The sequence below is a fragment of the Dermochelys coriacea genome, chromosome 5 (genome assembly GCF_009764565.3).
Source record: "Dermochelys coriacea isolate rDerCor1 chromosome 5, rDerCor1.pri.v4, whole genome shotgun sequence".
NCBI classification, from domain to species: Eukaryota; Metazoa; Chordata; order Testudines; family Dermochelyidae; genus Dermochelys; species Dermochelys coriacea.
Window position 1 is genome coordinate 30983985 of NC_050072.1, and position 26753 is coordinate 31010737.

Genomic DNA, 26753 nt, shown 5'->3' on the forward strand with positions numbered 1-26753 from the left:
GAGTACGCTAGTCAACATGTTGCTATTTACGGAAATGCAAATTGACCAATGAAAAGACCTAATGGGGCAGCATGAAGTGATAAGCATATTACATTTACAATCTGCTGTACTAATATTAACTAAGCCTCCAAACACGCCTTTACGGTCAAGTAGGGTATTATGTGTTTTCAGATTGCGCAACTAGGCACAAAGATTAAGCAACTTGTCCAAAACCACACAAGGATTCATTGATAAACCTAGAATGAGAAAGTTCTTGACTCCCAGCTCTGTGCTTACTCACCTAGACCATACTACCTTTACATCACAGTTACTGTGCTTGATTCTGCAGTTTCCCTGTATGCAGATCCTCACATTATGCATACTTAACAGAGCTGATGCTGCGCACCTTAACTTCCAGGATTGTAAACTGTTAAAATTAGTTGTTAAGTGTCAATATATTTATCACATTTTAAAACCCCAGGCAAGGGAATGAATGGTTAGAGACATCAGAAATCTTCCACTGCCCCACGAATACATGCTCTTAAGTAGAAAATGCATTGTAAGGTTTCAAGAAAATTTAAGTACCAATTATTTAGAAAGAAATAATAAGCATTTTGAGCTACAGGGATGCATACAGACAAACATTTCATTCAGGCTAATTTTTTTTTAGAGATCTGGAACTTTAACTTTTGCAAAAAGACTCAAACTTTTTTAAAGAACATTTATGTTCAGAATAAATATGGGCAAGTTTCAATCAAAATTAGAGGCTCAAAAATAAGCGTTTAGCGTGGCTTGTTATAAGCTAGTTGCATCCTTAACTGGCTAGCACTTCTCCATGGCATATGACAAATGCTTGTTTTGACTACGTTTTCAAGTGTTATTTGAGCATAAATGTATAGCTTTTAAATCAGTTTGCATGTTCACTTAAATGTGTGGGTATTGTTGGGGGGGAAGTAGGGGGACATTTTCCCTCCCTCCCCGCCCCGACTGCAAGCCGTGGAATTGGTCCCCCCCCATGTGTGGCCCCATTGGCCTTACTGGAGCTGTCATTCCCCCCTCCCCCCCAATATAGAAGTCAAACTATGTCTATGCTTAAATGTGTGCCTCTTTGACTGCTGCAATGGCTGAGTGGGAGTTGGACATGGAAAAATAGTGATACTGTGTTCTCATCTTTTTCCTTTGACAGTTATAAGGCTGTTGTACTAGCAGCAAATCACTTTGGTCGATTTTTCACTGGTCAGATCACAGCTGCTGGTAAAGTTCCTCCTGCCAAGGTATGTGGACTGAGAAAATTTATTCTGTAGCAGAGGTGATTTCATGAGTAGAGCAAACCCCTGTTGATGGGTGTTAAATATTTTTTGACGAGCTTGGCTTTAGTTTCAGAGTTTAGAACCTGTTCGTTAATTCTGAGTCACTCCTTATTCAGGCAAAGTTTTCATTGTCTGCAACTCTGAATATAAAGAATGTTGAACTTCAGTAAATTTCACTTATGTTTAACTTTTTCAGTTCAAGCTTCTGATATAAAATCAGTTCATGCATAAGCAGGGTGGGGAGGGTTTTGGAAACTATTTGGGATTGTAAGGCTGGAACTTTGGTGTCTTAGAATCCTGATAGAAGTGGCCATTGGTTGAGAATGGGAAACCAAAGTTTATGTAAAATGGATGGAACATATATTCCTTATGTCAATCTGAAGACTCCATGCTGTATATGGGCTGACTCCTAAATTATTAGACATTAGAAATGAATTTCATTAAATAATGTGATATTATGAACTATACCCTAGTCAATTTGGACCCTGTACTCTAAGGTAATCTGTTAAATAGATCTGGTCAATGAGTCACATTCCCTATGGGGAATTCTGTACTATGTCGAACAGAATTGGTGCCACTTTTCCAGATCACTTTGTATGTAGCTTGATCTCTAATAACAAATGTTATTCTAGGTCCTTATAATTGGAGGGGGAGTTGCAGGGCTAGCTTCTGCAGGAGCAGCTAAATCAATGGGAGCAGTGGTTCGTGGATTTGATACCAGGTAAGTGTGGGTGTTTAAAATGTTAGTGGCAACTCAAGCTTATCTTTAGCTTTTCATGAAATGGTGGAGTGTAGACAAATCCTCCTGCCAAGGATTTTATTTCAGTTCACCCCAAAATAGAAAAATCATATCCTCAATCATTCACATTGTTCATAAGAAGTGTCTGTGTCAGACCCCACTAAAGCCAGAGGATTATAAGAGTAAAATGAATGAAATGTGTTTACTTGTTCGAACTTTCAGGAGAAACCCCTCAGCGCCTTTCAAGTCTCTGCTTATCTGGAAGCTGCAGGGGAGGGAAAAAAAAGGCGGCAAGGTTTATATACTCTTATTTCCCAGCATGCCTTGCCTCAGACCAGGACTACTTGGCTGCCAGAAGGGACTATGTTTCCCAGAAACCCTGCTATCCTGTATCCCATAGTGAAGCCATCTGGGAATTCCTGAGCAAGGCTTTTTCCTTGCCATTGAATGGGAAGCAGAGATCCAACCCACTATGCTCCTGGAACTCAAGCATTGAGTTAGAGAAGCAGAGTCAGCAATATGAGACATTTTAAATGCTACCATTCTAAGACTGCTTCCTCTGCCTCAGAGATCATTCTCCTGTCTCAAAGGCATTTTTAAGAGGCAAGCCATGAATAATGGGGTAATGGTGGCCCAGAAAAATTTCCCTCATGAGCCTTAAATGTTTGCTTCTCTCATTAAAGGATTTGCTATTATTGCATTATTGTGTGCATATCCTAGAATCATAGGACAGGAAAGGACCTCGAGAGGTCATACAGTCCAGTCCCCTACACCATGGCATGACTAAGAATCATCTTGGCACATGTTTTCCTAACCTGCTCTTAAAAATCTCCAATGATGGAGATTCCACAATCTCCCTAGGCAATTTATTCCAGCGCTTAACCACCCTGTTAGGAAGTGACAGTTAGGAAGTTTTTCCTAATGTCCAACCTAAACCTCCCTTATGCAATTTAAGCCCATTGCTGCTTGTCCTATCCTCTGAGGGTAAGAAGAACAATTTTTCTCTCTCTTCCTTGTAACAACTTCTTATGTACTTGAAAACTGTTATCATGTCCCCTCTGTCTGGAAAAGAGAGCACTAAACAAATCCAATTTTTTCAGTCTTTTCTCATAGGTCTATTTTCTAGACCTTATATGTTATATTGGTAGTAATATTGTGTATCTGGTTATGTTTTCAAGCACCTAAGGCTTGGATATACCTTTTGTCAAAATTGAAGAAATAAAATGAATACTTATCAATTTTTGTATGGAGTGAAATGCTGCAAAAATTCTGGCAGAAGCTCTCTGATTATGGAAACAGCTTTCAATCCATTACATTTAAAAATAACAATTGATTATATAAAGTGTGTGTGAGACAGGGGAGGAGGATAAGCAAGCATTCTTCCCAATGGATTGTTTCTCAGATGCAGAAATTAAATTCCATTTTAAACTTTCCAAGTTTTCAAAATACATGTGCTCAGCAAGCTGAATATTTTCATCTTGATGTGCAAGGATTTGTGTGCATAATTCCTTGCATGTTGAGATTATATTGAAATTGGAAAGTGGTCTCTGAAAACTTTATATTTTGCACTGTGCTGCCCCCTGATGTTAATAAAATCCTGCAATAATAAGATTGTGAGTGTAGGAACAACTGCAATCTGGGGTGATTATGTTCTCTATTATAATAGTATGAGTGCCTCACGATTTTTAATGTATGTATCCTCAAACATCCTTGTCATTTACTAAAATGCTGTTATGCCCATTTTACAGAGGAGTAACTGGTCATTGGATCATACTTTCTCTCTGTGCTCTTCCTCTCTGATTGATACTATAAGGGTCTCCAATAAAATCCTGGATGGATTGAATTGTCACTACAAAAGCTGACTTGACTTTTCTGTGGTCTGTATTTTGTCTAAACCTTTAGAGCTGCAGCTTTGGAGCAATTCAAATCTCTTGGTGCTGAGCCTTTAGAAGTAGATTTAAAGGAATCTGGAGAGGGGCAAGGCGGGTACGCAAAAGAAATGTCCAAAGAGTTTATTGAAGCTGAAATGCAACTTTTTGCCAAACAATGCCAAGAAGTTGACATCATCATCAGTACAGCTCTTATTCCTGGTATGTCACCAATGCAGCAGACATGTTTTCCTCTTCTGCTCTGAATACTTTTAATATTCAATCTCCACTAACCTCAGGTAAGTTTGTGCATCTTTGGGGCTATCTTGACTCCAGTGCGAGGGAGCAGAAGGCTGTTGGTAATTCAGCTTTACATAAATCTGTCCCTCTTCTTCTGTTGGTGGGTTCCAGTTCTTGAAGAGGTTGCCATATTTGTCTTTCCCACAGCTGATGCCTTGTGTAAAACAGATGTTCAGTCCAGAGGGGAGTAACCAGCAAATTATGCTGCACTATTCCTTCCTTATCAAGGACTTTCTTGTTAGAGGGGCCTCCTTTGCTGTTGGAGTTCCTGGTCCTTAGACCTTTCTGGGATGGCTCTCTGTCTTTCACCTTGGTGATTCTATCTTATGTACTATTTTGCCACTCAGCACTCTTCACCAGCCTCAGGACTCTAGATTCGGTGAAGTTCCTTCAGTCTTGCTAGAAAATAATTAGGTATTGGGAAAATGTACAATTTTTTTTATCAGTCAGAATTAAAAAATCTCTGTGCAGATTAATTTAATTTAAATATTTCTCCTTTTAAACACAACTCACATATTCTTTGTACATATAACATAACTAAAATTATTTTGATTCATTCTGTACTATCCAACCTAGATGTTGGTGGCCAAATTATGCTCTGTAACACTGGTGTAAACATGAAGTCTATTGACTTCAATGTATGTACTATCTTTATGTTATTGTAAATATAAAAGGAATTTGCACTAAATGAGGTAAGGCTCTGCAGGACTCCTGCCTAATTGACTCTGGAACATGTGCAGTGAATAAGACAAATCATGCTGCAATAGTAGCTTGTGATCATGTAATTAAAATTTGAATCGAAACAAGGGGGATCAGAGTTTAAGGTTGCATGGACAAGCAATTAGAGTTCTTTGTTTTGCAACCTTAATATTCTTTTAACCATTTGTGTGTGGCATTGATGATTGTTGGGTGTGACTTCAGCCGTGAGATCTGAAATTTCTCCTCATAGACCTTCCTTACCTTCAGTTCTTGTCAATAGAGTATTTCATTATTTGCTTACATAAGAAAAATCCAGAAATAAATGCATTATCTCGCTTAAATAAGTTTGAAGTTGCTCTTTTAAGGCCCCTATTGCATAAAGAGACTCACTTGCACAGAGTTTGGCTGGATTTATTGGGATTCCACTGGCTGAATCCCTTTGCAGGATCCAGGCCTAACTTCTGCAGAAACCATATACCTGGAATGAATAGGGATGACAATCCTCCTAGATCCTATTGCTGCTTGTATTTGGAGACCAGAGGCACTTTAGAAATACTTTTGGTTTTTTTCAAAGGTAAATTTGCAGGTCATATCCCAAAGATAAATAAAATAAAACTAAATGCAGAATAGCATCTTCTAACATTGTTTTTTACCTAAGGAAAAATGTGCTTTTGGGAGAACAGCATTTTATTATTTCTTGAGGGGTCATGAGGAGGTTTTACACTTATTTGAGGAAAAAATTATACTATCTTTTCTCTCTGCAAATACACACAAATGTAGATCATATGAGTTTGAAAACATTCAAATTAGAGACCAAATTCTCTCCTTAATGTTCACATACAATTTCTGTTGAGTTGTGTGGTAACTATATGCAGATAGGTATATTTCTCTGAGGGGAGAATTTGGCCCTTGGGTATTAGTCACAGGATGTGACACTTAAGTGTAGCACACTGTTTTCTTGTCTTACCAGGTAAAAAAGCTCCTATCTTGTTTCGTAAAGACATGATTGAATCAATGAAAGAAGGTTCAGTTGTTGTGGATTTAGCTTCAGAAGCAGGAGGAAATTTTGAAACTACTAAACCAGGAGAGCTTTTTGTACACAAGGTATGGGCTTTCTTATGCAGCTGTTCTGGATTTATAAGAGTGCATGTAGTTTGAGGACTCCATAGCTTATAAACTAAACACTAAAAATGTGTAGCTTCCTGGTCTACCATATAGGCTTAAAAAAAAAAAAGATATAAGACTAACATTTTGTCACCAGTCATATTTTTAAAAGACAAATGTAATTCAAGGCCTGCTCAAGAAGGATTGCCTTTAAACAGATCATGTTTCCTAGACTTATCTGCCTCAGCTGTGGCAAAGGCTATGGCTACATTACAGAGCTTACAGTGGCACAGCTAGTGCAGATGCTTTATGCCAGTGGGAGAGCTCTCCTGTCAACTTAATTACTTTAGCCCCACAAGTGGCAGTAGCCTTGTTGGTAGGAGAAGCCATCCTGCCAATATTACGTTGTCCACACCAGCACTTAAGTCGGTGTAACTTGGGTCGCTCGGGGTGGCTTATTCACATCCCTAAGTGATATAACTTGTATCAACATAAGCTGTAAAGTAGCCATAGCCTAATATTTTTTTCCCCTTCTGTATTTAACTCAACTTGTTTTGGGATACCTAATTCAAAAGACCAAATCTGTCTAATTTGGTAGGTTAAGTAATTTGACTATTTCAGTTAAATGTTGTGTTCTGTTGAAAATTGATACTAACTATTTTTTCTTTTGGTAATGAATATAATTTACATTTCTTTGGCAGACTTCAGTTTCACAGAACAGAAATATGTCTTCATAGTCTTAGAAGTTAAATTATTTTATTTCTTTAGAATTGAACAATAAAATGATACATATTCAAAGGTTCTAAGCACCCTGAAACTAACTTAAACATTGCAACATTTAGTACCACACTTAGGAAGGAAAAATCAAATACACAAATACAAAATGGGAAATAACTGGCCAGGAAGTAGTACTGCAGAAAAAGATCTGGGAGTTATAGTAGATCACAAATTGAACATGAGCTAACAATGAAATGCAGTTGCAAAAAAAGGCTAATATCATTCGGGAGTGAATTAACAAAGATTGTTGTAGCTAAGACATGGGAGGTAATTGTACTGCTTACTAGACATGGTAAGTCCTCTGCTGGAGTATTTTGTCCAGTTTTAGGTGCCACGCTCTAAGAAAAATGTGGATGTACTGAAGGCAGTCCAAAGGAAAGCAAAAAAAATTATAAAAGGTTTAGAAAACTTGACCTATGAGGAAAGGTTAAAAAAGAAGGGAGGGGGGCATATTTAGTCTTGAGAAAAGAAGTCTGAAGGGCGACCTTATAATAGTCTAATAGTCAGGTATGTTAAACGCTGTCATAAAGACAATGGTGATCAATTGTGCTCCATATCAACTGAAAGTAGGTCAAGAAGTAATCTGCTTAGTTCGCAGCAAGCGAGATTTAGGTTAGATGTTAGGAAAAACTATCTAACTATAGAATAGCTGAGTACTGGAATAGGTTACGAAAGGAGATTGTGGAATCCCCATTACTGGAGATTTTTAAGATCATGTTAGACAAACACTTGTCAAGGATGGTGTAGTTATACTTGATCCTGCCTCAGCATGGGGGAATGGACTAGATGACCTCTTAAGGTCCCTTCAGCCCCACAATTTTATGATTGTGATTATAAAAGCAAATATAGCCAAGGACAAATAACTCGACTCAGCTAGACAACCAACTACAAAAAAGCTCCTTCCCATCCCCTCATCAGTCTGGGAACACACCCTTAACACTCTCCCAAAAGACTGAAAAGACTTAATAGGCTATTCCGTCCACCTCTTATCTGGCTGCTTAAAGTACCTGAAGTTATAAGAGAGTATTTTTGAAATTAGAGATGAAAAAATGTTCAGGTAGTGCGTCCCTCTTAACATTCAGGCTTAATCCTAATGGTGTGCAAAGTGGATGTATTTACTCATGTTGTGATATAAACACTGTTGGTAAAAAACACAAACAATAAATGTAAATCTTAATGCAACAGTTTGTTTTGTAACTCATTAATATCTATACAAACCTGTACTAAAACTAAACTTACTACTCGATATGCACATCCAGAAAGGTATGGGATGTTTAGAAACACTGTTTCTTCTGAGAATTATACTGGACTTTTAAATATTTCACTTGTTTTATTTAGGGAGTTACACATATAGGTTACACAGACCTTCCAAGTAGAATGGCTACCCAGGCCAGTACTCTGTACTCCAACAATGTTACCAAACTTCTAAAGGCTATAAGTCCTGATAAGGAAAACTTCTACTTCGATCTGAAGGACCAGTTTGACTATGGCACTCTAGACCATGTTGTTAGAGGCACTGTGGTAATGAAGGTAAGTCAGCATACTATATCTTTATAACGTATTTTTGTTTACTTCCTGGACTTATCATTGAAATCTCCTTAAATCCAACCTAAGGAGGTAAATATTTGCTTGCTTTTATGTGTAGCTTATGAAACACAGCCTTATTTTTGTGTTCATGGTAAACATTCCTCTGGTCTGTGCAATGATTGTGTTATCACTACTTTTTTATTAAAGGGCCACCATCAATTTGAAAATCACATTTATCTGAAAATGCTGTGCCTACTACACTTAACAGAAAAGGCTAAGATTTCTGTAACTGCAAAAAACAAAAATGTTTTTCTGTATTTTTTGTTTGCTTGCTTTGTGAATTTTGACAATACTTTTGAGTAGACATTTATTCTGTTCGCATTTATAGTCAGTTTTCCCCTTGCTGAAAAGATCCTTATAAGTATCCCAAAGGGAGCAGAAAAATAAAATAAAAATAAAACTTCTAAAATCTATTTTTAAGGAACTTAAACAAATAAGAATTAGGAGATTCTACTTGAAGGGAGCTCTAGCAGAAATAGAATTTTAACATTACATTTAAAAATAGATCAAGTAGACAGTGTCCATTCAAGTTGTTTTTTAGCATAGGTCAAAGCCAAAGGAAACTTGAAGGCCTTAATTTATTCATAGAACAGGTCCAGCATCGGCAATGGTAATGCAAATTTCTCCTCTTTCCATATTAATGTGCCTCATTTGTGATCTTATGGAACATTTAAATGAGAGGGATAGTTCATTGTGATATTGGTGTCTGTCCCCTAGAACCTGGCATAAGACCTTGAATTAGTTTTCCTCATATTCCAACTTTAGCTGGGAAGGGAATGAGTTGTATATAGATACTATATTGTGCTTTTTTTGTCCTAACGTGTGCTTAACAGTACACGTAATCAAGAGAGACTCCTCTGGGCAGGAAATATGTCTGACTCTATGTTTGAGAGACAACATGGCTTAGATAAGGCAATGGGCAGATAGTCAGGAGACTATTGCCCGCTTTACTACTGACATGCTGTATGACCTTAGGCAGGTTGCTTAACCTCTCTGTACTTCTGTTTGCCCTCCTGTCCCTTGTTTGTCTTGTGTATTTAGATTGTAAGTTCTTTAGCAAAGAGCAAAGCTCTTACTGTATGTTGCACAGTGCCTAGCATAGTGGGGCCCTGATATTGATTGGGAATTCTAGCTGCTAGTATAATATACTCTCTCAGGTGCCTAGCACAATGTTAATTCTATGAATAAATAATAATGGGGGTGGGGAGATGCTACTGTTAGTGGGGAAGGGGAGGGACAAGAGGGGGAGCGAGGGAAGCTACTGAGACTGGATGTGGCGGGGGAACCGGCTCCAGGCTGGTGAGGGATGACCTGGAAATTCCTACTTCTGTTTGTATGGCAGTTCCTCAGTGGCTGGTGCCTGGTGCCCTGGCTCCCCACCCCAATGGCTGGCACACACATTCCTGCCCTCCCTCAGGCTGAGTGTCTCTGCCAGGACCTGTAGTGGTTGGAAAACAGGGAGAAGAGAATTGTTTCTACCTGCTTCCTGATGGCCGGCCCAATCTCGGGTACCAGCCCCTCTGGGTCAGAAACCTAGCTGGATCCTGCCCTTGCCTCTGAGATATTTGGGGGGGCAGGGAGGGAAGAAACATACATCAGCCCCTTCAATATTTCCATTACGGGGGTTCTAGCCCCTGCCCACCTCTGGTTCCACTGTCCCGAACAATAATCTTTAGCTTTGACTGAAAAGATATTTGTTATGAAGACCATTCTATTAATAATTATGACTCTTATTTGACAAGCCACAAACCAGATTTTCACCCATCATTCTTTGATTTGGATCTTGACTCTCTTGTCTAAAGAATTTATTTTTTGAACAAGCAGCAATGACCAGCTGGGCAAGCCATCTGTCATTCTAGCGGTAACTGTAACTTTTTGTATTGACAGGATGGCAAGGTGATTTTTCCAGCACCTCCACCAAACAACATTCCTCAGGGAGTCCCTGTGAAACAGAAGAGTGTGGCTGAGCTAGAAGCTGAGAAGGCAGCCACAATCACACCTTTTAGAAAAACTATGACTACTGCATCAGCATACACTGCAGGTGAGGGAACTTAGTCACGTAACTCTGGATGTAGTTGCAGTGTCAGCGTGTTGTGTGCTAAATTCAGCCTCTTGGGAACTTAGGCTTGTATACATGGGGAAAGTATTCAGAGTAGCAGCTGTTAGTCTGTATCCACAAAAAGAAAAGGAGAACTTGTGGCACCTTAGAGACTAACATGTATTTGAGCATAAGCTTTCGTGAGCTACAGCTCACTTCATCGGATGCATTCAGTGGAAAATACAGTGGGGAGATTTATATACATAGAGAACATGAAACAATGGGTGTTACCATACACGCTGTAACGAGAGTGATCAGGTAAGGTGAGCTATTACCAGCTATTACCATATTATTAGAGCCCTCCTGCTGGTAATAGCTCACCTTACCTGATCACTCTCGTTACAGCGTGTATGGTAACACCCATTGTTTCATTTTCTCTATGTATATAAATCTCCCCACTGTATTTTCCACTGAATGCATCCGATGAAGTGAGCTGTAGCTCACGAAAGCTTATGCTCAAGTAAATTTGTTAGTCTCTAAGGTGCCACAAGTACTCCTTTTTCTTTTTATGGGGAAAGTAGTTTATCTTAATTCACTTTGGAAGTAAATCAAGATGAACTGAATTAAGATCACTTTAATTCTGAATAAGAGCATCCACACAGGATGCAGTGTAACTAATCCACTTTAAAAGTTAATTCACTTGAATTTTCCTGGGCATAACTATGTAGACAAGTTCTTAATGAAAAATAGTAACTTTAATCATTCCATTAGTAACTAGTTCTAACCGGTTGATTGCTGATTTAGTGTAAAAACAATGCAATAATTGTTTCCTGGAGAACAAAACTTAAAGAATCTCACCAGAAATGCAGGTATATCAACATCTCAAATAGTCCAGAGTAATTAGGCATGCATGTGTGTATGTTTGGCTTACTTAATTAAGAATTTGTGAAATACTTAGTATTCCAGCAAAGTCCTTGGAGTGTGTGTTTGAGTTCTTTTTCGGAAGTGGATTTTTTTCACGCTTTTCTGGACAATAAGAGACACTGATTGGCCACCATCTTTGCTAAGTATTGGGAACAAGTGTTTATTTTTGAAGAATAAGCAGCAGGCAACAGGAGTTGCCAGTAGATTTTCAATTAGCATTTTACATGCACCAATATTGTACATTAGCCTGTTAAGGAATTCAGAATATGTAATTGCTATGTTTCTTTTCTTTTCTTCTTTAAAACTCATGGTTTAAGTATTGCAACAGAATTTCAGCATGATTGTGATACTCTTATTTAGCTTTTGTATTTAATCAAAACAGGAGAGACACCACATTCAGCACTATCTTTCCTAAGGTAGAAAGCTCTTCTACCAGTGTAGCTTTGTCTGTGTGCATAAGAAAAATCCAGAGAGCATGTTTGTTAATAAAGATCAGCACCTGCAGAGCCTCCCTTCAGGTCCACAGATCTGATTAAATTCACACACAAAACTGTACTTGATTTTTAGCTCAATGCTGTCACTGTTCAGGGCAGCTGCATCTGTATTTCCCTTCATGGCCCAGCAAGAGCACTTGCTCTTGGCTCCCTGCTCCTCAGCTGTTACCTCTCTTGGGCAGAGATCCACGTCTCTCTCTGTCTTGACTGGGGTATTTCCCAACTGCACAGGTCCCTTCCTGTACTGTGACCTCTCCAAGAAACTCCGGCTCCCTACGCTACCTGCTTCAGAGACAGTAGACCGTATAGCTGCCTACAGTTCAGCTATCACACAGCGCTTTCTAAGCAAGCACATGTATTCTTAAGGTAAAAGCATTACAGAGAAAACATTAACAATAATAAAAGAACATACAGGCATGGTAATAAGTTTATCGGAGATCACCTCCCTACTCAAACCAGGGCTCTGTCTGGTGAACAGTCCTTCAGACCCCACCCAGGGGTTTTTCTGTGGTCAGAGGTTCATCACAGCTTCGCCTCAGAATAAGCATACTCGTGAGTCAGAGAGTCCCTCCTTTATCCAGTTTGGGTCTCTGAAGACACCATGAATAGGTAATCAGCCAGACAATGGGTTTCCCCTTCTGGGGGAAACTTCTGAAGGCTGATTTCTTACATAATTGGAGCGAGTGCATTTTCATAACCCCTTAAAAGAAGTTACATACAATCCCTCAATAGTACATAAATATTTGTATTTTTAATGTAGTGGGCTCCTACAGTACTTAAACCTTATTGAATTAATTTTAATTTAATTCAGTCAGGTTTGTCCAAGATATTGTCATATCTGTCACAAATGCTTTACTCCCATTGTACAGAATTCTAAGCTATAAGTACACTTGCAATCTGGACAGTAGTAATAACTTGAGATGAACTCCTCCCAACACCTGGGCTGACACAGACAGTTAAAGTCTTATTGGATTTGCCAACTTAAATTTCAAAGTAGCCTTTGAGCTGATAAGCTATAATTACTCTCATATAACTATAACTGCTGGGTTAATGATTTACTAATCAAGGAGTCTCCAAGTGGGCATTACTATTTTAGAGAGAGCCGTTACCAGCTATTGGGTAACTTAGTTTAAATAGTGAGTCCAGTGCAGTCTGGTTGAGATTGACTTGTTCCATTGTTTCTGGTTGTCGGTTTGAAGAGGATGGCATTTCCCCCATTCTTTCCTCCTGGGAGTTCACCATGTCTTTTTTAGCACTGGGAAGGAGCGGAGGGTGAGGGCCCTCTGGACCTTGTTCTCTTGGCTCATGTTTAGGGCTGGATCTGCCAGAAGGAATAATGGGCTTCCATTCACCTTTTACACAGCAAGGCAGCAATCTTCCTTGGTCTTCAGATCTTAGCATTTCCTGTTGTCTTTCATCACAAGAAATAATTTTCAGCAAAACAAGGGGTGCACAGCCAGTGCTATTTCCTGCATGAGTCATCAGGAGTGCATCAGGGGTGATGCAGTTGGCTATTCATGGTCTGGTCAGATTGGGAGAGATGTTCCCTTGTCCCTTCTGATTGCAGGTCTCTCTTACTGTCTAGGTCAACACTCTGTCACAGTTCTCTTTGACAACCATCTGATTTTCACATCCCATGTGCCATTTGCTTGGAGTGTCCATTACAAGAACCTTTTATTTCTGTAAACTGTGCAGATTTATTCTAGATAACAAACTGGAACCACATGTTTCCATAATTAGTCACTTTTCAATGTAGGCCTGCATTTCAGGCCTCTGTTCATTGGCTGAGCCTTAGTCAGGGGGTGGGGCTATCAAGAAGGCCAGGGCTTTATAAAGCAGTGAGCAAGCAACCAGGGACTGCTAACAGGGAATTTCGAGAGCGAGTTTGGAAGGGAAGTGGAAAGGGGGCAAGGTACAGTTGCCATTCTTTAAAACCTTTAAACTAGACTATAAACATCTAAATCAAAACATCTTGATTTAAACAAAAACCCTATTATTAACCTAGGTAGCTGTAGGAGAGAATGGAGGCAGAAGCCCAGCAGCAGAATGGGGGCTATCCTGTTTATTGCACTCGGTATAGCATGTATGATTACCTGTCCTGTGGGCAGCTGGCATATGTGTGCATTCGGTGAAAGGAGCTCCTGGCCCTCTGAGACCATGTACAGGCTTTGGAGGCCAGAGTGGCAGAACTGGAGCTAAAGGAGGCAGAGAGGTATGTTGATGAGGCTTTCCGGGAGACTGTAGATTTGTCCCACCTCTGGTCAGACAGCCTCTGCGCTGTTAAGGAGGATGAAAGGCCCAGAGAATGAGAGCAGTCTACGGGAGCAGAGGGAAACCTTCCCATAGTTGGGGCCCTCCTTCCAAATGATGTTGGGGTATCCTCTCGCACTGAGGTTACCTATCCAGGGGAGGGAACGCCGGTCATTAGAAAAAGGCAGGTGTTCGTAATGGGAGATTTGATCATTAGAAACATAGATATGTTTGTGGGTTTGTGATGACCGGGAGAACCGTATGGGGGCTTGCCTGCCTGGTGTGAAGGTTGCAGATTTCTCAAGGCATCTAGATAGACTTATGTGTAGTGCTGGGGAGGTGCACGTGGTTGTGGTACATGTAGGTACCAATGACGTAGGGAAGGGTAGAAGAGAAGTCCTGGACGCCAAGTTTAGGCTGCTAGGAAAGAGACTGAAATCCAGGACCTCTGTGGTGGCATTCTCAGAAATACTTCCAGTTCCACAGGCAGGGCCAGGTAGGCAGGCAGAGCTTCAGAGTTTCAATGCATGGATGAGACGATGGTATAGACAGGAGGGGTTTAGATGTATTAGGAACTGGGGACGCTTTTGGGATGGGGGAGCCTATTCAGGAAGGTTGGGCTCCACCTAAACCAAAGTGGATCCAAACTGCTGGCACTTAACATTAAAAAGGTTGCAGAGCAGTTTTTAAACTAAGAGATGGGGGAAAGCCAATTGCTGCGGGGGCGCACGTGGATTGGACAGAGACTTCTTTTAGAGGAGAGTCTATTGATAGAGATTCTCTAGGTTTTAGTCAGGAGGAGAGGATGGAAGAGGATAAAGAATCTGACACATCAGAAAAGGGCAGACAAATAAACAGTGACAAGTTTTTAAAGTGCTTGTACACAAATGCTAGAAGTCTAAATAATAAGATGGGTGAACTAGAGTGTCTCATGTTAAAGGAGGATATTGATATAATAGGGATCACAGAAACCTGGTGGAGTGAGGACAATCAATGGGACACAATTATTAGGGGGCTTATTCCTTCACCCACTTACTTCCCTGGTCCTTATCGCATGAACAGAGAGCAACAATACCCGAAGTCCAAAGGTGCAAACAATTCAATGTTTATTGGGGTGAACTTCCAGCAAGCATGATTCCAGTTTCCTTCTTTAGCATCCCCCTCCCAGCTCTGACACCACAGAGCCTTACCTGTGTTTCTGTTCCCATTCCTGTCCTTAGCTAAACATGATTCCAATTTCCCCACCCCCATTCCCTGTTCTCATTTCCCCCCCCCCACACTTCATGATTGACTGCAGACTATATAGTAAAATTTGAGTTCTGCTTAGCTATACCTTAACCAGTCATTTTACTGAAATTTAACTAACCAATCCTAACATATTGTAACATGATTATTTAACCAATTATATCCCACCACCTTAATTAGTTCACTCCCAGCAAAATTAATTGTACAGCAGACAGAAACAGTCACAGAACCAGACAGAGATTATACAGACAAACAACAGGGAGATGGGGACTACAGTGATAGAACAACAAAGAAATGAGGGGTTTCAGAGTAGCAGCCGTGTTAGTCTGTATTCGCAAAAAGAAAAGGAGTACTTCTGGCACCTTAGAGACTAACAAATTTATTAGAGCATAAGCTTTCGTGAGCTACAGCTCACTTCATCGGATCCGATGAAGTGAGCTGTAGCTCACGAAAGCTTATGCTCTAATAAATTTGTTAGTCTCTAAGGTGCCAGAAGTACTCCTTTTCTTTTTAAAGAAATGAGGATTTCACATCCCAGCTATTGATAAGTGAGTTCTTGCCAGACAGGATGCTATCAAACTAAGTTTCCTTTTACATCTTCTAGGCACTTCCCTTTCTCTGGAGATGATAGGCATTATCAGGACAGGATTGTATTCCTAACAGCCCAGTAGCACCTTATTTCAATATGACTAGTTTGGAATGTGAGGATCTGATCATTCGCTTCCCAGCTTATGGCTGTCTCTGCTGCTTAGCCAAAGATCTTAGCCTAAGCACAGGGCCTCATACTGTCACAGTAAGAGAATGACCTTACACCGGCAGACAGTGATTTTTATTCTTTCTTTTATACCTCTATAACTAGGTAAGTGATAAGAATACACTTAAATTCTTAGAGTATAGGCCTTTACAGAGAGTCCTGAATATCTATATCCTAACAACAATCATTCTGGGGTACAAAATATATCGGAAGAACAGAACAGGTCGTGCGGGGGGTGAGGGGGAAGGAGTGGCACTATATGTGAAAGAAAATGTAGAATCAAATGAAATAAAAATCTTAAATGAATCCACGTTTTCCATAGAATCTCTATGGATAGTAGTTCCATGCTCAAATAAGAATATAACAGTAGGGATCAATAATTGACCACCTGACCAGGACAGTGATAGTGACAATGAAATGCTAAGGGAGATTTGAGAGATAATAATGAACTAAATAATAGTGGGGGATTTCATTTATCCCCATATTGACTGGGTACATGTTCCTCAGGACGAAATGCAGAGACAAAATTTCTCAATACTTTAAATGACTGCTTCTTGGAGCAGCTGGTACAGAAACCCACAAGGGAAGAGACAACTCTCGATCTAGTCCTGAGTGGAGGGCAAGAGGACTATAATATAATAACATTTAACATTCCTGTGGTGGGAAGAACACCTCAACAGCCCAACACTGTGGCATTAAATTTCAGAAAGGAGAGCTATGCAAAAATGAGGAGGTTAGTTCAACAGAAATTAAAAGGTACAGTGACTAGAGTGAAATCCCTGCAAGCCTCATGGACACTTTTCAAGGACACCATAATAAAGGCTCAACTTAATTGTATACCCCATATTAAAAAACACAGTAAAAGAACTAAAAAAAGAGCCACCGTGGCTTAACAACCATGTAAAAGAAGCAGTGAGAGATAAAAAGGCATCTTTTAAAAAGTGACAGGTTTCAGAGTAGCAGCCGTGTTAGTCTGTATTCGCAAAAAGAAAAGGAATACTTGTGGCACCTTAGAGACTAACAAATTTATTAGAGCATAAGCTTTCGTGAGCTATAGCTCACTTCATCGGATGCATTTGGTGGAAAAAACAGAGGAGAGATTTATATACACACACACACAGAACATGAAACAATGGGTTTATCATACACACTGTAAGGAGATTTCAGAGTAGCAGCCGTGTTAGTCTGTATTCGCAAAAAGAAAAGGAGTACTTGTGGCACCTTAGAGACTAACAAATTTATTAGAGCATAAGCTTTCGTGAGCTACAGTGAGCTGTAGCTCACGAAAGCTTATGCTCTAATAAATTTGTTAGTCTCTAAGGTGCCACAAGTACTCCTTTTCTTACTGTAAGGAGAGTGATCACTTAAGATAAGCCATCACCAGCAGCGGGGGGGGGGGGGGGGGGGGGGGAGGAGGAAAACCTTTCATGGTGACAAGCAAGGTAGGCTAATTCCAGCAGTTAACAAGAATATCAAAGGAACAGTGGGGGGTGGGGTGGGAGGGAGAAATACCATGGGGAAATAGTTTTTCTTTGTGTAATGACTCATCCATTCCCAGTCTCTATTCAAGCCTAAGTTAATTGTATCCAGTTTGCAAATTAATTCCAATTCAGCAGTCTCTCCTTGGAGTCTGGTTTTTGAAGCTTTTTTGTTGAAGTATAGCCACTCTTAGGTCTGTGATCGAGTGACCAGAGAGATTGAAGTGTTCTCCAACTGGTTTTTGAATGTTATAATTCTTGACGTCTGATTTGTGTCCATTCATTCTTTTACGTAGAGACTGTCCAGTTTGGCCAATGTACATGGCAGAGGGGCATTGCTGGCACATGATGGCATATATCACATTGGTAGATGCGCAGGTGAACGAGCCTCTGATAGTGTGGCTGATGTGATTAGGCCCTATGATGGTATCCCCTGAATAGATATGTGGACAGAGTTGGCAACGGGCTTTGTTGCAAGGATAGGTTCCTGGGTTAGTGGTTCTGTTGTGTGGTGTGTGGTTACTGGTGAGTATTTGCTTCAGATTGGGGGGCTGTCTGTAAGCAAGGACTGGTCTGTTTCCCAAGATCTATGAGAGTGATGGGTCATCCTTCAGGATAGGTTGTAGATCCTTGATGATGCGTTGGAGAGGTTTTAGTTGGGGGCTGAAGGTGATGGCTAGTGGCGTTCTGTTGTTTTCTTTGTTGGGCCTGTCCTGTAGTAGGTGACTTCTGGGTACTCTTCTGGCTCTGTCAATCTGTTTCTTCACTTCAGCAGGTGGGTATTGTAGTTGTAGGAATGCATGATAGAGATCTTGTAGGTGTTTGTCTCTGTCTGAGGGGTTGGAGCAAATGCGGTTATATCGTAGCGCTTGGCTGTAGACAATGGATCGAGTGGTATGATCTGGATGAAAGCTAGAGGCATGTAGGTAGGAATAGCGGTCAGTAGGTTTCCGATATAGGGTGGTGTTTATGTGACCATCGCTTATTAGCACCGTAGTGTCCAGGAAGTGGATCTCTTGTGAGGACTGGTCCAGGCTGAGGTTGATGGTGGGATGGAAATTGTTGAAATCGTGGTGGAATTCCTCAACAGCTTCTTTTCCATGGGTCCAGATGATGAAGATGTCATCAATGTAGCGCAAGTAGAGTAGGGGCATTAGGGGACGAGAGCTGAGGAAGCGTTGTTCTAAGTCAGCCATAAAAATGTTGGCATACTGTGGGGCCATGCGGGTACCCATCGCAGTGCCGCTGATTTGAAGGTATACATTTTCCCCAAATGTGAAATAGTTATGCGTCAGGACAAAGTCACAAAGTTCAGCCACCAGGTTAGCCGTGACAGTTTCGGGGATACTGTTCCTGACGGCTTGTAGTCCATCTTTGTGTGGAATGTTGGTGTAGAGGGCTTCTACATTCATAGTGGCTAGGATGGTGTTTTTAGGAAGATCACCAATGGACTGTAGTTTTCTCAGGAAGTCAGTGGTGTCTCGAAGATAGCTGGGAGTGCTGGTAACGAAGGGCCTGAGGAGGGAGTCTACATAGCCAGACAATCCTGCTGTCAGGGTGCCAATACCTGAGATGATGGGGCGTCCAGGATTTCCAGGTTTATGGATCTTGGGTAGCAGATAGAATACCCCAGGTCGGGGCTCCAGGGGTGTGTCTGTGCGGATTTGTTCTTGTGCTTTTTCAGGGATTTTCTTGAGCAAATGCTGTAGTTTCTTTTGGTAACTCTCAGTGGGATCAGAGGGTAATGGCTTGTTGAAAGTGGTGTTGGAGAGCTGCCTAGTAGCCTCTTGTTCATACTCCGACCTATTCATGATGACGACAGCACCTCCTTTGTCAGGGTTTTTGATTATGATGTCAGAGTTGTTTCTGAGGCTGTGGATGGCACTGTGTTCTGCATGGCTGAGGTTATGGGGTAAGCGATGCTGCTTTTCCACAATTTCAGCTCGTGCACGTCGGCGGAAGCAGTCTATGTAGAAATCCAGGCTGCTGTTTCGACCTTCAGGAGGAGTCCACCCAGAATCCTTTTTTTTGTAGTGTTGGCAGGAAGGTCTCTGTGCATTAATATGTTGGTCAGAGGTGTTTTGGAAATATTCCTTGAGTCTGAGACGTCGAAAATAGGATTCTAGGTCACCACAGAACTGTATCATGTTTGTGGGGGTGGAGGGGCAAAAGGAGAGGCCCCGAGATAGGAGAGATTCTTCTGCTGGGCTAAGAGTATAGTTGGATAGATTAACAATATTGCTGGGTGGGTTACGGGAATCATTGTTGTGGCCCCTTGTGGCATATAGTAGTTTAGATAGCTTAGTGTCCTTTTTATTTTGTAGAGAAGCAAAGTGTGTTTTGTAAATGGCTTGTCTAGTTTTTGTAAAGTCCAGCCACGAGGAAGTTTGTGTGGAAGGTTGGTTCTTTATGAGAGTATCCAGTTTTGAGAGCTCATTCTTAATCTTTCCCTGTTTGCTGTAGAGGATGTTGATCAGGTGGTTCCGCAGTTTCTTTGAGAGTGTGTGGCACAAGCTGTCAGCAGCATCGCTTACCCCATAACCTGAGCCATGCAGAACACAGTGCCATCCACAGCCTCAGAAACAACTCTGACATCATAATCAAAAACCCTGACAAAGGAGGTGCTGTCGTCATCATGAATAGGTCGGAGTATGAACAAGAGGCTACTAGGCAGCTCTCCAACACCACTTTCAACAAGCCATTACCCTCTGATCCCACTGAGAGTTACCAAAAGAAACTACAGCATTTGCTCAAGAAACTCCCTGAAAAAGCACAAGAACAAATCCGCACAGACACACCCCTGGAGCCCCGACCTGGGGTATTCTATCTGCTACCCAAGATCCATAAACCTGGAAATCCTGGATGCCCCATCATCTCAGGTATTGGCACCCTGACAGCAGGATTGTGTCCCCCCCCCCCCCCCCCCCCGGCTGGTGATGACTTATCTTAAGTGATCACTCTCCTTACAGTGTGTATGATAAACCCATTGTTTCAGGTTCTCTCTGTGTGTGTGTATATAAATCTCTCCTCTGTTTTTTCTACCAAATGCATCCGATGAAGTGAGCTGTAGCTCACGAAAGCTTATGCTCTAATAAATTTGTTAGTCTCTAAGGTGCCACAAGTACTCCTTTTCTTTTAAAAAGTGGAAGTCAAATCTAGTGAGGTAAATAGAAAGGAGCATAAACACTGCCAAATTAAATGTAATAAGAAAAGCCAAAAAGGCGTTTGAAGAACAACTAGCCAAAAACTTAAAAGGTAATAACAAAATGTTTTTTTAGTACATCAGAAGCAGGAAGCCTGCTAAACAACCAGTGGGGCCCCTGGACAATCGAGATACAAAAGGAGCACTTAAAGATAACAAACATTGCAGAGAAACTAAATTAATTCTTTGCTTCAGTCTTCATGGCTGAGGATGTTAGGGAGATTCCCAAACCTGAGCCGTCTTTTGTAAGTGACAAATCTGAGGAGGTTTTAATGAAGTGTCACTAAAGGAGGTTTTAGAATTAATTGAGAAACGTAACAGTAACAAGTCACCGGGACCAGATGATATTCACCCAAGAGTTCTGAAAGAACTCAAATGTGAAATTGTGGACCTATTAATTATGGTTTGTAACCTGTCCTTTAAATCAGTTACTGTACCCAGTGACTGGAAAATAGCTAATGTAACGCCAATATTTAAGAAGGGCTCTAGAGGTGATCCTGGCAATTACAGACCGGTAAGTCTAATGTCCGTACTGGGCAAATTAGTTGGAACAATAGTAAAGAATAAAATTGTCAGACACATAGAAGAACATAAATTGTTGTGCAAAAGTCAACATGGTTTCTATAAAGGGAGATCATGTATTACTAATCTATTGGAGGTCTTTGAGGGGATCAATAAACATGTGGACAAGGGGATCCAGTGTTCATAGTGTGCTTAGATTTCCAGAAAGCTTTTGACAAGGTCCCTCACCAAAGGCTCTTACGTAAATTAAGTTGTCATGGGATAAGAGGGAAAATCCTTTCATGGATTGAGAACTGGTTAAAAGACAGGGAACAAAGGGTAAATGGTAAATTTTCAGAATGGAGAGGGGTAACTAGTGGTGTTCCCCAAGGGTCAATCCTATTCAACTTATTCATAAATGATCTGGAGAAAGGGGTAAACGTTGAGGTGGCAAAGTTTGCAGATGATACTAAACTGCTCAAGATAGATAAGACCAAAGCAGACTGTATAGAACTTCAGAAAGATCTCACAAAACTAAGTGATTGGGCAACAAAATGGCAAATGAAATTTCATGTGGATAAATGTAAAGTAATGCACATTGGAAAAAATAACCCCAACTATACATACAATATGATGGGGGCTAATTTAGCTACAACTAATCAGGCGAAAGATCTTGGAGTCATTGTGGATAGTTCCCTGAAGACGTCCATGTAGTATGCAGCGCCAGTCAAAAAAGCAAACAGGATGTTAGGAATCATTAAAAAAGGGAGAGAGAATAAGATGGAGAATATCTTATTGCCCTTATATAAATCCATGGTACGCCCACATCTTGAATACTGCGTACAGATGTGGTCCCCTCATATCAAAAAAGATATACTGGCATTAGAAAAGGTTCAGAAAAGGACAACTAAAATGATTCGAGATTTGGAACGTTTCCCATATGAGATGAGATTAAAGAGGCTAGGACTTTTCAGCTTGGAAAAGAGGAGACTAAGGGGGATATGATAGAGGTATATAAAATCATGAGTGGTGTGGAGAAAGTGAATACAGAAAAGTTATTTACTTGTTCCCATAATATAAGAAGTAGGGGCCACCAAATGAAATTAATGGGCAGCAGGTTTAAAACAAATAAAAGGAAGTTCTTCTTCACTCAGCGCACAATCTGTGGAACTCCTTGCTTGAGGAGGCTGTGAAGGCTAGGACTATAACAGGGTTTAAAAGAGAACTGGATAAATTCATGGAAGTTAAGTCCATTAATGGCTATTAGCCCGGATAGGTAAGGAATGATGTCCCTAGCCTTTGTTTGTCAGAGGGTGGAGATGGCTGGCTGGAGAGAGATCACTTGATCATTACCTGTTAGGTTCACTCCCTCTGGGGCAACTGGTATTGGCCACTGTTGGTAGACAGGATACTGGACTGGATGGACCTTTGGTCTGACCAGTATGGCCATTCTTATGTTCTTATGTGTGTGTTCTCAGAGTAGTGTAATATTGGCATCAGGTGTGCACTACTCATTTGTCCAAGATAATAATGAATTATTGTAAAATGCTGTGATGGAGGAGGAGGGAGGGTTTTTAATCCAAGCTGTATCTTCACCATAGTATCCGAGCACCTAAAAGTCTCAAGAAATAAGAGGTGTACAGTTGGGTACATTCGGGAAATGGGGTGGACAGCAGGAAATACACAGTCATCAACTGCTTAATCTGATTTACATATTCAATGTATCTTACAGTTTCAATGGAGAAATGTAAATAAACCATTTAGAGATCACAATTTTGCATTAACCTTGTCCTCCTTAGGTCTGACTAGTTTGCTGGGACTGGGCATTGCAGCTCCTAATTCTGCATTCCCACAGATGGTGACAACGTTTGGTTTAGCTGGAATAGTAGGATACCACACCGTCTGGGGTGTGACCCCTGCTCTTCACTCTCCACTCATGTCCGTGACTAATGCCATCTCAGGTAGGTAACTGCCCTGCAGCTATCTGTGTTGTGTAGAGGAAATATTGTGTGCAGCTATGATTTTTATGAGCTTTTAGTAGCAGTTTAATCCTCTGTATTTAAGATGCCACGGAGCCAGTTTTGGTGCTATTGCAACTGAACCTTTTGTCATAAATAGCAATACACAGACTTCATGTGTAGTTCTAACTACTGGTAGCTTTCTTCAAAGAGAATTAGTTACAAATCTGTACAGGCAAACATACTGCATATTTTTTTAAAAGCAATTAACCATATAACTGGGTTGTCTTTTGCTTGGGACATGGTAACCTCTTTCCTGCATACCACACCTCTCCCTTCCAATCTATCCAAAATCCTGCAACTAAAATCATCTTTCTCTCCTTCCCTTCTGGCAGGCTTGCTACTCTCTGCTTCCCTCCCTTTCCACATCACATTCAAGTCTCTTAGTCCTCACCTTTCAGGTCCGAAACAAACTGTGATTATATCTCTGGTTTCACTTCTTCCTACTTCCTCTTTTACTCGCTTCACTCTTAAGCCTCTCTCCTTCTCCTGTTCTCATCTTCATGCCTTCTTCCATGTTACTCTTTTATACTTGGAGTGGCTATCTTTCGTGTTCCTCCTCAAAACTCACTTCTGGAAAGTCTCCCGCTAATGGCCTCCATGAGGTTTATAACCCCCTCCTTGCCCTTAAAAAAATTACACCAGCACTTGAGCTAATATTAGTCTGAACAGCTTTGTCTCCTTTTCCTGGACTGTAAGATCTTTCAAATGGGCCATCTCCTCTTAATGTTTATACTGCACCATACAGAGTTGCAATTACTGCCATTTTAATAATGAAATTAAGATGGACAGTAAACTGGCCATCACTTTGGAAGTAACGGCTGTTCTCAGACCTCATGAACAACAAAACAGGTCACATTTGTGGCCCAGTAACTCAGTCTTTCATTTATAGATGTACAGCCAGTGCTGCTTAAATTAACATTTGATGTGTTATATTCCAAAAATATATTGGTCTGTTACTTTACTAATGTGTTCTGTGGCACACTGGGATAGTTTTGCAGTGAAATAAAAATTATTGGCAATCTTAGTTCAGAGGGATTAAACTACAGTAATGTGTACAGTGTTTGGCAAAACTATAATCAAGTGGTGTCTATTGATTCTTGAATCAGAGATCGCTGCTTGGTATATAATCACCTGTTCATATTCAACAGCTTACTTATATCTTTTTCTAATAGGACTGACTGCAGTTGGTGGGTTGGCATTGATGGGAGGAAACTATTTCCCTGAAAGTACTCCTCAAGGTCTTGCTGTACTTGCCGCTTTTGTGTCATCTGTCAACATTGCCGGTATGAGCATGTTAACTTTCTATGAACATGAATCAAAATGCACTGTAACCATAGTCCATTAATGCCTTCCACTTTTGTAGTGGTATAGATTTAAAGGACTCTAATTTATGGACTGGGATCACTTAAAAAGCAAACAAGTGAGTATGGTTGTTGACAGTTGCATTCTTGTGTGTCCCTTCTGTGATGTGACTTTCTGTTGGAGAAAGTCTTAGGACACCAGTGGTCCTTTATAGTTTAATCACTTTAGTGATTGCATGGAATACATGTATTCCTCTGCATCTTGAGATGGTATTGCATTTGTCCATCTCCCCTCTTTCCAGTTCAAAATTGTGGCCAATCTACAAAAAGACTCATAATAAAAATAAGGAACATAAGTCTTTCCACTATGTAACGTGGAAGGTCACCTGACTCCTTTGAAGACTGTTCCTGGCTTGGACTGGGAGGGAAGGGAGCAAGCATAATCTCCCTTCTGATACCTCTGTTGGTAAAAACTTTGACGTGGTTAGGGTGTTGGTGGCATAAAGAGAGGACAACCACTGCAGAATTTTCATTGGAAACTCCAGTGTGTGTCAGTGCATTTCTGTCCCACAGTAGGGAGGAGAAGTACGATACAGGCATGGATGATAAGTGGTGTGATCATCAATGAGCTATGCTGCTGAACAGGTCAACAATTGAGAGTAATGGCAGATGGGTAGGCCACCTTGCAAATCCTTGTGATGTCCTACAGATCTTGGTATCTGTCTGTGGTTGCCAGTCCAGCAACCCCTCCCTCCAATTGGATGAATTTCCTGTGTAGTCTAAATAAAGTAGTTATGTCTGACCTTAATCCTAGGTATCTGTGTACTGGCTGGTACACCAGATTCCAAGCTTTCCAAAGCCCTTACTCATGTCCCAATGGTTACTAGGATTAACTAAATTTTTTCCTAGTAGGTTGGCCAAGGCCTAGTTTCAGCTTTTTTTTTTTCTTTTGTACTTTGGCAAGGTGGCTTTCTGGTTACACAGAGAATGCTGGATATGTTCAAGCGTCCTACTGATCCCCCTGAATACAATTACCTGTACCTGCTCCCTGCTGGTGTCTTTGTAGGGGGATATGCAGCTGCTCTCCAGGGTGGCTATAATATTGAACAGGTAAGAAGATCCTTCATTTTCTGTCATTGCTGATCCAGCTTTCAGCAGGTCTCTTTCCCATTTGGCAACTGGTCTTAAAGTACACAGTGTTCAAATCACTTTGATCAAACAGGTTTTGAAATAAAGCTACAAAAGGTACTGTATCCTGCTGTCCTTCATGTCCCACCCAACTCTCTCAAATTGCCTCTAGTTTTACCTCGTTATTTATACATGTAGTAAGATGAAATGGGCAAGGGATCAGAACCGGGCAAGACAAGATCAAACGACTTTTCTGACATTTTGCAGGTTTGTAAGTAACTTAAATGCCAAAACTGTTTGTAGCATTAACTTCTTTGTGGGAAAGGAAAAAATTCACTCTGATGGTCTTGTTCCCTTTCTCCCCCCACACACTGAATTGCTATTCTTTCAGCATTACTTTATTCTCTGTGTTTTGCCATGCTTTCCACTTATTGGGAATGCTTCACTCTTCAGTTTACATTATGAATTCCTTTTCCCCTTTACTTGATGGCTGGGATATGGAGCTTGTCTGTACTTCAAGTACAGGCTTTTAGAGCAAGCATCCACTGACTGCTAGTGACATGTCATACTTTTCTATTGATGGTCTTTGGAGGGCACAAACTATTAATGGCTTTTCATCCTCTGCTTATTTCCACACAGGCAGCCAAGTGTTAGCTAACTCCATGAGCTAGCTCCAAAACTGCAAATGAACCCTGGACATTGATTTTAGTGTTGCAAAGTTTCTAAATAACAACCTCCTTTAAAATATCTTTATATTTCTAAAATAGCAGCAGGGTTTTTTGCATTATGAACAAATCTCTTAAAAACGAATAGCAGAAATAAAGCTTAAATGCTATTGAAATGGGTGCTCTAGCAATATCTAAAAACGAAATAGAGAGCTAAGAGTTTTTTGAAAATTTAAAACAAAGGTAGGAGTTCTTTTACCTGTGTCTTAAAACTTTACCCCACAACAAATGTGCTTTACAAGAGACATGTAGAGGGATGGGATTCTAAGCTAAGGCCATGTCTACAAAGATTCATCCCAGAAGGAATGATAAGAGATAAAGTCTTAAAA

The 26753-nt window shown here is 40.6% G+C and overlaps 1 protein-coding gene across 5 annotated transcripts in view; it reads left to right on the plus strand.

The window, feature by feature from the left end:
* The window catches only part of NNT (nicotinamide nucleotide transhydrogenase), an 89240-nt gene that overhangs the window by 23295 nt on the left and 39192 nt on the right, over nucleotides 1-26753 (plus strand). For all 5 annotated transcript variants that reach the window (XM_043514545.1, XM_038403010.2, XM_038403012.2 and 2 more), the window contains 9 exons: nucleotides 1166-1253; nucleotides 1922-2010; nucleotides 3931-4118; nucleotides 5866-5999; nucleotides 8115-8306; nucleotides 10251-10404; nucleotides 23049-23210; nucleotides 24443-24553; nucleotides 25536-25681. In XM_043514545.1, the coding sequence (XP_043370480.1) occupies nucleotides 1166-1253; nucleotides 1922-2010; nucleotides 3931-4118; nucleotides 5866-5999; nucleotides 8115-8306; nucleotides 10251-10404; nucleotides 23049-23210; nucleotides 24443-24553; nucleotides 25536-25681 (1264 nt within the window). The remainder of the gene's footprint in view (nucleotides 1-1165; nucleotides 1254-1921; nucleotides 2011-3930; nucleotides 4119-5865; nucleotides 6000-8114; nucleotides 8307-10250; nucleotides 10405-23048; nucleotides 23211-24442; nucleotides 24554-25535; nucleotides 25682-26753) is intronic.